The 15,691-nt window shown below is 39.8% G+C and overlaps 1 protein-coding gene across 2 annotated transcripts in view; it reads left to right on the forward strand.

Annotated features, from left to right (window-relative positions):
* The window catches only part of ELP4 (elongator acetyltransferase complex subunit 4), a 221,381-nt gene that overhangs the window by 119,693 nt on the left and 85,997 nt on the right, over nt 1–15,691 (forward strand). For both annotated transcript variants that reach the window (XM_069968386.1, XM_069968387.1), the window contains exon 9: nt 7,443–7,549. In XM_069968386.1, coding sequence (XP_069824487.1) covers nt 7,443–7,549 — 107 coding nt within the window. The remainder of the gene's footprint in view (nt 1–7,442; nt 7,550–15,691) is intronic.

Consider the following 15,691-nt stretch of genomic DNA (forward strand, 5'->3'; position numbering starts at 1 on the left):
CACAACATCCACAGTAATAACTGGTAGACCCCCTACTCCATCTATACAGTACATGTATATACAGGACCCCCTACTCCATCTATACAGTATATGTATATACAGGACCCCCTACTCCATCTATACAGTATATGTATATACAGGACCCCCTACTCCATCTATACAGTATATGTATATACAGGGCCCCCTACTCCATCTATACAGTACATGTATATACAGGGCACTACAGGTATACCAAACTGTGACTGGGTAACACTGCCACACCAGACCTGACCAATACCGCCATACTGTGCGGGATAACACTGCCACACCAGACCTGACCAATACCGCCATACTGTGCTGGATAACACTGTCATACCAGACCTGACCAATACTGCCATACTGTGACTGGATAACACTGTCATATCAGACCTGACCAATACCGCCAAACTGTGACTGGATAACACCGCCATACCAGACCTGACCAATACTGCCATACTGTGAATGGATAACACCGCCACACGAGACCTGACCAATACTGCTATACTGTGCTGGATAATACTGTCATACCAGACCTGACCAATACCGCCATACTGTGACTGGATAACACTGCCATACCAGACCTGACCAATACCGCCATACTGTGCTGGATAACACTGTCATACCAGACCTGACCAATACCGCCATACTGTGACTGGATAACACTGCCATACCAGACCTGACCAATACCGGCAAACTGTGACTGGGTAACACCGCCACACCAGACCTGACCAATACCGCCATACTGTGACTGGATAACACCATCATATCAGACCTGACCAATACCGCCATACTCTGACTGGATAACACCGCTATACCAGACCTGACCAATACCACCATACCGTGACTGGATAACACCGCCACACCAGACCTGACCAAAACCGCCATACTGTGACTGGATAACACCGCCATACCAGACATGACCAATACCGACACACTGTGACTGAATAACACTGCCATATGGGTAAATACAACCCTGCAGGTATACAGGACACTACAGGTATACAGGACACCAAAACTATACACTACAGGTGCACGGGACCTCCACAAAACTATATACTACAGGTATACAGGACACCAAACTTTAAACTACAGGTATAAAGGACCCCAAAATTATACACTGCAGGTATACAGGACCTCCACCAACTATATACTTTAGGTATACAGGACCTCCACCAACTATATACTACAGGTATACAGGACCCCAAACTATACACTACAGGTATACAGGAACTCCACCACTTATATACTACAGGTATATAGGACCTACACCAACTCTATAATACAGATATACAGCACCTTCACCAACTCTATACTACAAGTATACAGGACCCCGAATATACTACAGGTATACAGGAACTCCACCAGCTATATACTACAGGTCCATAGGACCCCAAACGATACACTACAGGTATACAGGACCTTCACCAACTCTATACTATAGTTATACAGGACCCTGAAACTATTCACTACAGGTATATAGGACCCCCGAACTATATACTACAGGTATACAAGACCTCCACCAATTATACACTACAGGTATCCAGGACCCTCAAACTATAAACTACAGGTATACAAGACCTCCACCAACTATACATTACAGGTATACAGCACCAACTATATACTACAGGTATACAGGACCCCCGAACTATACAGTACAGGTATACAGGACATTCACCAACTGTACACTGCAGGTATACAGGACCTCCCTCAACTATACACTACAGGTATACAGCCCCCCCCAACTACATACTGCAGGTATACAGGACCCCCCCCAACTATACACTATAGGTATACAGCCCCCCCAACTACACACTGCAGGTATACAGGACCCCCCCCCAACTATACACTATAGGTATAAAGCCCCCCCAACTATGCACTACAGATATGCGAGACCCCTAAAAACTATACATTGTGAGTATACAGAACCCCTCCAACTATGCACTACAGGTATACACTAATTCCACAGATTAACGCAGATGAAACAATACCTTTAGCTTGGCCTCCTGGGCACCTTAGAACAAATCTAATTAACACACTGACGGGCAGCGCCGGGTACATTTTCTAGTATATATATATATATATATATATATATATATATATATATATATATATACACACACACACACCTATATAAGGAATGTAGAGATGAGGCGGCACTCCAGATGTAAGTGAATAAGAAGTGGTTTGGTTTATTCACCCAACATGCAACGTTTCAATCTACTCAATGAGATCTTTGTCAAGCAGTGAAATAAGACATCAGGGGCTGGTATTTAACACACCATAAGCCAGCCCTTTAATCATGTGACATCATGGCAATAAGCCTTATAAATATACAAAATAAAAGCATCATAATGTGATACAAAGTGATGAAAATAATCTTTGTGCACAGATTATACAGTGTATATAACAACTCATGACGCCGATCGCTGTATTACAAGTGTAATTCATAGTAATTAAAGTCCAAAATATAGTCCAGCAATTTCACTGTTAATGGAGGGGCCGGGACTCACCGGTAATCATATCAAGCAGCTGTTCCCTGACGCCACATGCCAGCTTCCTCTTCTGTTTGTAAACAGTTCTATTGCACAGGCGTGAGGAACGCATAAAAGGAAGGGTCCTGAGGAGTGTCATAGCTTCCGACCGTCCGGACATAGCGCAGGCGCGCTAGCTTGAAAGGGTCAGCCGACGCCATCTTAGCTCCTGGTAATATGCCCAGGCTTCACAGGCTTACTGATCCAACCAGGTCGAGCAATGTATATGACATCCAAGCAGGAAAGTGAATGTTAGCGCCATCTTAAAAGTGGTCAAAGTAGCCCGTACTCCACGGTATCATAGTTTTATGCCACGGGGACTCAAATGACAGAATGCCCAGTCCGCTAGGCTGTATCCTATTGGTATCCATCTAGACGGCACCAGGCTGGTCGATCCTCTGGCATTAGCACATACCATATTAGCACATACCATATTAATATGGTATGTGCTAATGCCAGAGGATCGACCAGCCTGGTGCGTCTAGTTGGATACCAATAGGATACAGCCTAGCGGACCGGGCATTCTGTCATTTGAGTCCCCGTGGTATAAAACTATGATACCGTGGAGTATGGGCTACTTTGACCACTTTTAAGATGGCGCTAACATTCACTTTCCTGCTTGGACGTCATATACATTGCTCGACCTGGTTGGATCAGTAAGCCCGTGAAGTCTGGGCATATAACCAGGAGCTAGGATGGCGTCGGCTGACCCCTTCAAGCTAGCGCGCCTGCGGTATGTCCGGACGGTCGGAATCTATGACACTCCTCAGAACCCTCCCTCTTATGCGTTCCTCACGCCTGCGCAATAGAACTGTTTACAAACAGAAGAGGAAGCGAATACAGCGATCGGCCTCATGAGTTGTTATATACACTGTATAATCTGTGCACAAAGATTATTTTCATCACTTTGTATCACATTATGATGCTTTTATTTTGTATATTTATAAGGCTTATTGCCATGATGTCACATTATTAGTGGGCTGGCTTATGGTGTGTTAAATACCAGCCCCTGATGTCTTATTTCACTGCTTGACAAAGATCTCATTGAGTAGATTGAAACGTTGCATGTTGGGTGAATAAACCAAACCACTTCTTATTCACTTACATCTGGAGTGCCGCCTCATCTCTACATTCCTTGTATCGCCGGGACCTGGGTCTGGGACCGTGAGACTGAGCACCCGAACCTGAGCCATTGGGCCACACAGTGCCGTTCAGCAAACCTTTCTTTTCTTTTTGTGTATATATATATATATATATATATTTGCTTCAACTTTTATATATTGTCTCTCCCCCAAAGTCAAAAAGCTATTACTAAAATTACTTTGAGTTGTCTGTCAAGATGTTAAAAATATTAGCAAAATGATTTCAAAGACTGTTCATATTAGAATAGAAGCCTCTGTTTGAAGTCTCCTTTGAAAATTCTGTCACATTTGATGGGATTAGTAGTACTGAATGCAGCCATATTTTGGTGTTATAGGGAAGTGGTGGTCATTTTTTAAAAATATATTGTAGTCTCAGGGGGCGTGAATATAAGACTGCAGGGGTGGAAATGAGGCTCATACCCCCAATTTCAGCATTCAAACACCTTTTTGAAATAGTTTTTTTCTCTCTAACAGTTCAGGGACTGTAAAACATTGGAGTCTCTTAGGTGTCAGTGGTATCAAATGGCGATGAGCATCCAAAACTGAAAGCTCTGCATTTGATTACCAGTGGCTAAGGAAGTTGGGGGTAGCCCTAAAACTATCTGGAAAACACGAATACAGCCCAAGGTAGTCCTGGAAAACATGACGTATACAACTTCTTTAGCCACTGGTAATCAAATGCAGAGTGTTCAGGTTCAGACGAATCCAAACGTGCTTGAGGTTTGCTCATCCCTAGTACTAAACTGGCACCATGTCATAGTTTCTGTTAATGGAGGCTACAATATAGTTGAATACAGCTTTAATTATATGTAGTTTTCAGAAGTCAACAGCTAATATAGCCACCATTATAGCTCCAATATGAATTACATCAGATTTTGACAAATTCTTTTTTTTTGTCGCCTGTTAAGAAATCAGAAGTGGCATGTGAATGGCCATTTATGTTTTAGGCTGCGTTCACACTACGTATATTTCAGTCAGTATATGTATATTTCAGTCAGTATATTTCAGTCAGTATTGCAACCAAAACCAGGAGTGGATTAAAAACACAGAAAAGATCTGTTCACACAATGTTGAAATTGAGTGGATGGCCGCCATTTAATGGCAAATATTTGCTGTTATTTTAGAACAACGGCTGTTATATTGAAATAATGGCCGTTATTTACTGTTATATGGCGGCCATCCACTCAATTTCAACATTGTGTGAACAGATCCTTTCTGTGTTCTTAATCCACTCCTGGTTTTGGTTGCAATACTGACTGAAATATACTGACTCAAATATACGTAGTGTGAATCCAGCCTTAAACTGTAGAATTTCTTTTCCGCTCAGGTTTTGGTCACTTTTCATTGGCCATCAATGGGGATCCATTACAAAATGGCAACAGTATTTCATCATATACAGCATGATTTCCACAGTGAGCAATTCTCATGGAATTTCAAGTGGATTCCCCATCCTGATGCGCACAAAATCCGCTCAAAATTCTGCCTAATAAATTGCAACATTGCTCTTTTCCATAGATCTTAATGGGCTTTCCGCCCACTCGTGGCCACAATGTTATTTCCGCACAGAGTTTTCCATCACTGATCTTAGTTCCACCCAAAGAATCGACGTGTCAATTCTTTGGGCGGATTCCGCTAGAAGAATCCTATGAAAATCAATGGGGGTTGAATTCTGCTTGAATTCCACTTACCTTCTGCTCGTATTCCGCTTGAATTCTGCTCGAATTCTGTTCCTATTCTGCCAGAAAAGGAAAGGAATTTCAAGCAGAAATCTTTCCTCTTTAATTCCGCGTGGAATCCATGTAATTGTAACTGACCTAGAAAGAGAGAACTTTTGGCAAGTACTGTATTGGTTCTTTTGGTTCTGTATTAGTTGGGGGGGGGGGGCAATCACATTATTTAGAACTACATATGTAGTATGTATGTGGACATTTCTGGGGGTATGGATTTTGGTTGGCTCTACAATACGCACTTATCTGCTGCATGCTACTTTTTTGAAGAGGGAGATGGCATAATTTAGTCAAAGAGGCTCTGCATTAGCAGAAACAGGTACTTTGAGAAATATTTTATTGTAAATGATTGAGAATATATTCCTATTACCCTTAGCGTAACAGACTTACCACTCAGGAGTCTAGAAAAGTGTAATTAAAAAAACAGTTTGAGTTTTACTTTTACTGTATTGGTAGTTGTCACCCAACTTTACTAGAAATACATGAAAAAAAAACAAACAAACAAAAAAACACATATATAAAACAAACAAAAAACATATATATATATATATGTCTGTCTAGCTCTCTATCTATCTACTTTGTTTTATAAACCTACAACTTAGCTAGAACATAGTTATATTGACTCATTCTAAACCTACCCAATTGATCTACTTCTGAGGTAACATTACTGTACAAGTGAAGCAGCATTGAGAGTTGCACTTCATAATTATAATTTCCTAATTAAAAAAAAAAGTTTTCATAAGGGTTAACTTGTGTCCATCGTGAAGGAAATGAATGGCAAATGGTTGTTGTAATTCAGGGTGTTGCTCGCTGTTTGCATAAATTACTGCCATTATTATGGATACAAATACTGTAGTCCCATGGTAACCTTGGTGAGAATCACATTCCCTTTTAGACTTCTAGCTTCAGACTGAAAATTGGATCAGTTTGTCTTGATTTGGTAAAAAAAAACAAAACTGTTTAAATATTCTTCCCACAAGTAGAGGAAACTGCAAACTTCAAACATGTGCAACTTTATTCAAACTTGATGTAGCTCAGTCCCAGTCGGAGTATAAAGGATATTGATGTTCTCGATATTTATGACTACTTGACCTAAATGTACAGATTGCCTTTTTTTGTTTTTGTTTTTTGTAATTTTCACTATGTACAATTGACATCTACCAGTGGTCTGTTCTTTTTCTCCAAACAAAACGGCGACAGTGAATTGCCGTGGCCGTTTCGTAGTTATCAGCCATGGAAAATTACCCCTGGGTTGTTTAAGAAATTATTTTCGGCAGCACAAAAAAGCCATCCAGCGTCCTTGTCAGAAGGGATCAGCATAAATTTACGCTGACAGAATGCCAGCCTGGCAGTCTACCTATGGCATTTAAAACCCTGTATACAAGAATGGAACATTAAACACACACTTTCTTGCTTAATAATAATAAAAAAAAATAAATATCAGACCAGGAGACATAGAAGGGGGGAGGGGAGGTGCAGTCTTCTCTCCGACCATTTACCTTCTAAAAATAACAGTTTCTCACACCACATAAAGCCAAACAGCAAGGTGTAAAATTAAATAGCCTTCATTAGAACTTCACTGGTTATCAGTAACCCATAAAACCATGTTGTGTTGGCTGCTTACTGGTGCAGTTAATAAAATAAAGATCACTCCACAGAGCCGTGGGCAGCTTGGAAGGCGATAGCCGTATTTGCTTACTGTAAATACAAGCAGAAAATCGCACACAAATCTGCCATAGCTTTGACAAGTCTTAAGATCCCTCTTTACATCTGTACATCTGTACCAAAGTGCAATTAGTGTGCCTTGCACAAGGATTCCTCCATCTTATTCTGCTTCATTACTTGAGCATAATCACCCAGCTTGCTTGAGTGGTCTCAGTAGCAAGCTTCAGTCTAAATAGGGAAAGCAAGTGAATGTGTTCAAATATACCAAGATTGCCTTTTAAGACTCTAATTTATTCATTCGAAGAACTGGAGTTTTTTTTTCTCTAATTTTGTCCCTGTTTTTTTTCCCCCCTCCCTAGGTTTATTTCTCGTTCACAAGATTCCTCGACTTAACAGTTTGATTTCTGATGTGTCAGACACCAAGGATCTGGCTTTTAAATTAAAAAGAAAGATGTTCAGCATTGAGGTAAGGATCTAAAGTTTTTGTTTTTAATTTCCAAAAATCACTTTTTATTTTTTTATTTTTTTTTAACTTCCTTCCAAAATTAAAATAGAAAATGTGTAGGCTGTTATGTAAATTAAAAAATATATAATGCAAATATTTACATTGTTACCATATGCAGTTTGATGCGCTTCACTGCACAGACTCCTAATTATGCGCAATGTCTTAACTGTTTGTCATATCCAGTCTCGGCAAATATAATGGCACGTGATACCTCAAATTAGAGAAAACACAATAAAGTCTAAAAACATGCGGGGAAACTAGGCCAGAGACGTAATTCAATAAAATTCTATGTCTAACGATTAATTACTTGCTCTAATTTGGAAAGATGGGACGAACTGGGAAGCCTTATATATGTATGTTGTAGGCAATTATCTCTTGATCTGTGCAGACGGGAAGGGGAAAACATATTCCAGCTTATTCACAAATTTTTCCATTTATAACAATGTAAATCCCACCCCCCCCCCCCCCCCCTTACATGACTCTCCAACTCCATCCCAAAATACAGGGAAATTAAAAGGTTTTAAGCAAGCCGCTTGTCCTTAATTACCCTAAACCATAAAAATAAAAATTGGCACCAATACATTAGCATAGTTTAGGCCACCACCAAATGACTGGCTATTAAGGCTCGCATGGCTTTGGTCTGTAGGACATCACCCTTCGGTGACAATCTTGGCCCTTGCCTGACCCTGCTCCATCTTTAACTGGTCACTTCCAAGGGACTACTTAAGGATCCCTTTTCACTTTCTTATTCTTCCCACTTGCAATTGGGCAGGTGCTATAAATCAGCCGGGAAAGTGCTAGCCATTGACAAATTAAGATGCCCTCCCCCTAGGTAATGCTGATCAGTACTTTTAATGATCTGCTTTTATTAGGAGTAGTTAATAGTTAATCAGGCTGCCTGTCCTTAAAGCAGGTCAACTCAGTATGGGTGCTGGAGGGTCCTATATCAGACACTCCCTTAGAAGCCACTTAAAATCAATTGAAACAAAGGCGTGCATTTTCTTTGTGACCACTGTTTCCTCAGGGACAAAGAGGAAACAAGTTGATTTTCTTGTTTATATTTTGATTTTCTACTTTGATTTGTTAATGTTCTAGTAACATTTACAAAGCGGGAAAAAATAAAGGAGGATGCAGAGACCCCAGGCTTTGTAGTTTATGGACACAAGGAAGGTAGTGTCCAAGCAAGCTTAGAGGTTTGCTCGTAATGAATATAGAACTAGTGAACGGCAATTATCCTTATGAAGAGAGATCACAGTGCAGTCAAGAAAAATGTGTGTCTTCATTTATTGTAACATAATGAGCTATATTTCGGCAATGGGAATCCAAATTTATCAAGATATATGAAGGTGTATTTGCTTTGTCTAAACTCGACAGAGTTTCCATACTACACTGTGGTGTATTTTTGAACATGGAAAAAAAAAGAAATTCTACTTTTTCAATTACACCAACTGGAGTGCCTCTTCTAATGTGCATAACTATCGATGGGATGGGGGTAGGACACTTGTTTTTGGCACCTAGAAATGATGGGGATTGTACAGAGTGCTGTAGAAGTGAGAGTGTAAAGAGTGCTGTATAATTACATTTCAGCATATTCACCAGGGTCAGAAGAGGTTCTTGTCATTATTTGCCCTTTTCCCCATTCTCATCCCCTTTGTGGCCTGCTTTAAAGTAGATTGATGTTTAAAGGGCCCATCCTTATTTCAGTTTTTGCACAATTAAATACATGCTATAATATGTATGAATATATTACACTATTTATATTGTTTATTAGACTACGTATAATGCCACCATACACAGCAGAAGTACTGATGATTCTTGGCCAACTAGGGTCATTTGCTGACAACACACACTAAAATATAGCAAGGTACTTGACACCTTCTCTATTGTCACAGTCTTTGTAGATCCAGCATGACCAATATACTTTTGTCACAGTGGACATCATTGTAACCTTGATCAGAGAGTTTACTTCTTCTAACATAAAAAAATGGCATTGAAAATGATTCACTGACTAGATCAGCTGGGTTCTGTCTAGTGCAGTGTTTATCAACTCCACCCTTCCAGTACCCCCAACAGGTCGTGTTCTGAGGATTTGCTTAGTATTTCACAGGTAACATAATTAAACTCATTTCATCAGGTATCTGCGTGGCTTTTCGCTATATGGGATAGCCTCAAATCATAACCTATGGGGGTACTTGAGGATTAGATTTAAGAAACACTGCTCTAGTGGTCATAGGCCTATAAATTAGAATAGCTGCCAAAGTGACCAGCTTCATTGCCTGTGGAATATTGTAAGACGTACCCAGGAGACAAAAGAAGGAAGAACTGTCAGTTTTGCATGCAGAAGGGAAAATAATTTCATTTTTATTCAAAGATCCTTGGTCTTATGGTCCTATTACACCAAATATGGCCGATTATCGTCCATTACGCCGATAAAAGGCAACGATTATCTGACATGCACAGTGTCGGCTTATGCTTGTCTTTCAACATGTTGAAAAAAAACGTAAACGATAGCGACGGACTGCTGACTGTCACTCCATGCAATAAGAGTACTGCCGCCACCTCCTATGGGCTTCATCCGAGGAGCCCGTACCGCCCCCACCCCCACCCCGCTCTTATGTACTCGCTGTTGGCGCATGTAATAGCTCTAGCAGCGAGCAGGGAAACGAGGAGCAAGCCAGCGCTGACCTGACAGGTTTGCGCTCGCTTGAGCCTAAATATAGCCCAGTGTAATAGGGCCGTTACTTATAGATACTAATGAAGAAGGGGTTGTTTGGGAATTTAAATTCTTTTTAGGGGTTCTTCACTTCCTTTTAAATGGGGCCTTTTTTACATCAATTGTTATTGTTTACTACACACTTACCAAAGTGTCCCCGTCATTATATATAAAAAAAACAAAAAAAAAAACACTTTTCACATGTTGCATAGACATATAAAAAGTTTTGGTCTGTTGGGGTCTGATTGTTTAGCCCCCATGATCTATAGATATAAACAGGAGACGTGCACATTTACTTTACTCTTCAGCTCCCTACAATCTTCACCTCAAGATTAGCTCCATTGTAAGTTTATGGAGCCTGTCTCATGCAGCAAGATGGAGATCATACGGAGCTGGGGAGAGAAGCTTCTCCCAGGTATATGTCGGTACATACACAACATGTAAGAAGATTTTTGTTTTCTTTTTATGAAGACTGAAACTCTTTAAACTACGCTCTTATGGGAAATTATTACGCATAGGTTTAATAAGGTGAAATTGATTTGTGGTCTCGTTCTTAAGGAAAATTTTGTTCACATCGAAGGCCTCTGAGATTTTGAGAAAATAATGGAGCCAAAGGGGGAGGATAACAGCAAGAGTTTACTAAAAAGAAAAATGCGCATGTACGTCCAACAGAAAGATTTTAATTGCTGGCCTCATCTTGTCTTCTTGAATGGTTCACTGTCACCATAGCCACCATGTCAATACTGTGCCACAGGAATGTCTCTGCTGTGCCTTCATAAAGAACGTCCCATTGAAAAATGTTGGCTTTGATAGTGATCTTGTTTCAAGTTCTTTTTTTCTGTATTTTCAAGTCAAGATTTAAAGAAATTTCATATAAAACATATTATTATGATTATTATGAAAGTTTTTTTTATGCCTACAGCTGCCCAAATACATTCAATTTCTTCCAGTAAATCCTAATACAGTGTTACATTTATTTAAATTTTGCTAAACCTAAACCTTTGCCCCCTCCAAGATGAGAAAATGTTTTGTATCTGGAAGCCACTTGTCTCCATCCCTACACAAAAAATTGACTATATTCCATTATGGAAATATACTTATGTCTGATCTAAATTATATTTTCGCATTGGCAAAATACATTTGGCAACAATTACTAAAATGTCCCTATATTTATTTATCTTTTGTTTATAGATATTAAACTTATTTTGTTAATGTCGAAAAAATCTTTGAGCCAGTCCAACAAATTTTTTTCGGACAAAATATTTTTGTCACTGTAGATAGGCTGATATTCGGTCAGACAATCATATCTATGGCCGTTTTAGCCATTTTAGACTCCTTTATGGGACTGTTAAAATTGGCCTGCCCCCAATGCTCCGAGGTGAGCTGTTGATTGGGAAAAGACCCGCACTGAGTATGGGAAACGGGCTGTGTTTTAACAAAAAGGACTCCCTGACGGTACATTCACTTTAAAAATAGCCAGTGTGCAGCACTTTTTGTGTGCGGTAATAGACACTATGACAGAAACCTAAACCACAGGCAACATGAAACACTAATGGACTCCCAGTGATATATGGTTCATTCCGAATGGCCATGCTATTCCATAAAAATAATACCTGTAACTTAGGTCAGGAAGGGGTGACCCTATTTGGGTATAGAAAAAGATCTATTAATCAGGGCTGATGGACCTCCCCAATGACTTGGAGCGTTATTCCCAGTCAAAGTACAATTATAATAAGTCTTGAAGAGGTTGTACCATCAGGTATACTCTCTTTAAAATTACACATGAATCGCATGGCTACTGCACGGGGAAGCCGGTGCCACAGTCCTTTTTTTGAACTGCCCCCAGTGGGAGGAAACCCCCGCCCCTCCATGACGCGGCTCCATTGATTCTAATGGAGCCACGTCATGGAGCGTGGGGGGTTTCCTCCCACTTGGAACGGGGTAGTCCGCCTCCAGTGGTTCCCCCTGGCCCGGTAACCATGAATAGAGAGGCGCCATACGCGTGAACCTCGCCGCGGTTCAAAATAAAGGACCGCGGCACCGGCTTCACCTTGCCGGCGCCGTCCGATTCATGTGTAATTTTAAAGAGAATATACGTGATGGTACATCCTCTTTAACAGCCATTTAGAGTAAATCACATATGATTGTGATAAGAGAGCCGGTCACGGTTCCATGAAGGTTTCTTTTAAACAGGACTTATGGTCTTTTCAAAAAAATCTGTGCCTTCATAATCCATGTAGAGCCAGGTGGTTCTCTAAGTCCCCAGTAGCACATTGGAGCCAAAACTAAGCACCAGTAGCAAGGGAACAGGAGAGCCTAGTTACAAAAAAATATATATATTTTTGCCAGAATACTCCTTTAAGTGAGGCAGAAATTGTCCATATATACTTTTAGCACAGACTGGATGAAGAATAAACCTTTAAAAAAAGTTATAGTGAAGTTCAGCTGTCTAATCCTATTTCTTCCCCCTTTTGGAATCTTAATTAGATGGAGATAAAAACCATCATTTGACTAAATTATTGTCTTGAATCTTGTAGCAAAAAGTATAATCCTCAATTGGGCCAATTAGTAAAGCCCATAGTTAGCACTGCTGAGGCAGGCAACATGATTAGATGTGACACCAGTCTAGTTCCCACTGTAGTTATGCCAGGTATGGTGGTCAGACTTCAAAGGGCTTGAGGCATCAGCAGGGCAAGGTTTGTAGGCCAGCTTAGGTCCGGTCGTTAATCTCCCTGCTAAAACCACAGCAGCCCTCGCACAAAACAAGCTTACACGACACAATCATGCGGTATTAAAGTTTGGGTTGAGTCATGCCAATTTGCCTTTGATTTTCTGATGATTGACTAAAAGATGGCTACATGACCAGACACATGCTAAAACTTCCCTGGTTAGGTAACTTCTCCAAGTATGTCAAATATGTTAGAGATTTCCCAGCTAAATGATATGATAAACAGTGCCCTGCTAACCCATTGCTGCAAGATCTCATTCATCTGTTTGAGAACCTGCGTACAGGGCACATAGTCACAGCCACAATTACATCAACCTTTGTGCTTTTTACTACATGGCAAGATAGATGAGTTACTATACGGATAAATATAGGCAACTAAAATGTCCACTTAATAGGATTGTCACAGTGCAGTGATCTTTTTCTATAGGACACTACCGAGGACTCCCATCATTGCTTGTAAGGCTTACACTGCGGTTTTTGCAATATGTTTTTTTCATCTGTTTTATGCAAAAAAAAAAACGGATTAAAAAAGGATGCATTTTTTTGCATCCATTTTGATCTGTTTCTCCATTGACTTTCAATATAAAAAAAGGATTAAAACATACCCTTTTTTAAGCATACACAAAAATGTGGTCGACCATGTGTCAACGGATGTATTTTAACAATAATGAACCCAATGTACACAAACTAGGCTGGCACCACAAACAGTGATAGAAGGAGTGCGAGTTTCCACAACCTAAACAACATGCAAAAATACCAACAAAACGGCTGGAAAAGGTAAACTGCACCTCCTGATAGTAGAAAAATTATATACAATCTTTATTATTTATTCACATATATGCAAGGGACAGACATTTAAAACCATTAAAAAACATACAAGGATACTATTCACCGGTTCCAATCCAACACGGCAAAAACTGACCTATCATAAACAAAATACAAGGAGCAGCAGGGAATAATCCAAATGAAATGCAACTCAAACCATAAGTACCAATACCCCAATATCCAAAGGAAATATAAGGTGTTAAATACAGATGACCAAATGATACAAAGTAATCATACAGAGTATAAAGTGATGGCTGCCACCCCAGATACTGTCAGACCAGAACACCCCACGCGTTCCGTCACCAGGACTTTCTCAAGGGTGAGGTTGAAGTCCCTCATTGCAAGTATTTATATTATCGATTAATTAGTAATAAAGATCAAATGTGTGGCGCTCAAAAAGATTAGTCACACAGAGGAGGAGGCTCCAGATCAATCATCCCACGTCGGCGCGGTAGCGACGCCATTACACCCTGATCACGTGTGTAGTCACGTGATCGCACAATGATCACATGATGATGACGCAAGCTGCGATCCTGCGATCCGCGCATGATTAACACACACAATGCCAATGGCATTGTTGTGTTAGTAGTGGCCACTACCGGTATTGCAATTGTTGAGATGGGGTATGTGTTAATCATTGCGCATGTACATCCACCAGTGTAATAGACAATATTGAATATTCCCACTCAAAAGTCCGTTACATACTAAATTTACCAAAAATCGGAATGTAATACTGATGTCCACCATAGATGTATTGAAATTGTTTACTCCAAAATGATTTGGTTTTCAAAATAGTTTATACAGCTAAGAACAGGAATGGTGGTGAACGGAAGGTAATGAGGTTACTCTGTAGGTCAGTGATGGCCAACCTTGACACTCCAGCTGTTGCAAAACTACAATTCCCATCATACCTGGGTAGCCAAATCCATATGTTTAGTTGTTCAGGCATCATGGGAATTGTAGTTTTGCCACAGCTGGAGTGTCAAGGTAGCCATCACAGCTGTAGGTGCTCCTCTGCTTTTAACTAATATATAACCACTTATAACCACGCACAGGACCTACTATAATGGATTGAATTGCAAAAAAAGAACATAGGTGTGATCTTTTTTTATTTTTCATTTCTGTTATGGTAAGATCACACTATATAATTTCAGATTTTTTTGTATCCTATCTATCTATCTATCTATCTATCTATCTATCTATCTGTATGTAGTTTGTTTTCTACGTACTCATTTGATGCTCTGGTGTCAGGGACATGTCTGAATGATACAGGAAGCCCCAGGCAGCTGATGTTTTTTTCAAATGGGCTGATACCGCCATCTTGTTGACTTTCCCTTGGGCCAAGTACTGTGTGCTTGTTTATTTTCCTGTTTTTTTTATTGAACTTTCCGAGAGTTCAAACCATACATTAGACCCTTTAAATAGGTGTCTGGCAGTGTGTTGCTATTAATTCCCACTCTGATAATAGCTTTTTATTATGTGTGAATATTTCCTGTCTTTTACTAGGATAATGGGTACCCATCATTAAATATTACATTTTCTTTTCTTTTTTTTATTTTTCTATTGCTTAGATTTGTGGAGTATTTTCAATATTTGTAGAATTGATAGGAAACAAATACTAGACATTGATAGAAATAATTCCCTCCAGTTTTTAAATATTTAATGAAGTATAAATTTGGCACTGTTCACATCATACATAAATTACATAAATCATGTCATCAGTCCTGATAATCTAGAAATATTTATAACAATCCTTACTGTTGTTTGGCCAGTATATTTTGGCCCATATTTATTTGCTGATACCTTGTGTTACAAAGGTGGTGCTCTTGCATGGTTT

The sequence above is a fragment of the Dendropsophus ebraccatus genome, chromosome 4 (assembly GCF_027789765.1).
Source record: "Dendropsophus ebraccatus isolate aDenEbr1 chromosome 4, aDenEbr1.pat, whole genome shotgun sequence".
Lineage (NCBI taxonomy): Eukaryota > Metazoa > Chordata > Amphibia > Anura > Hylidae > Dendropsophus > Dendropsophus ebraccatus.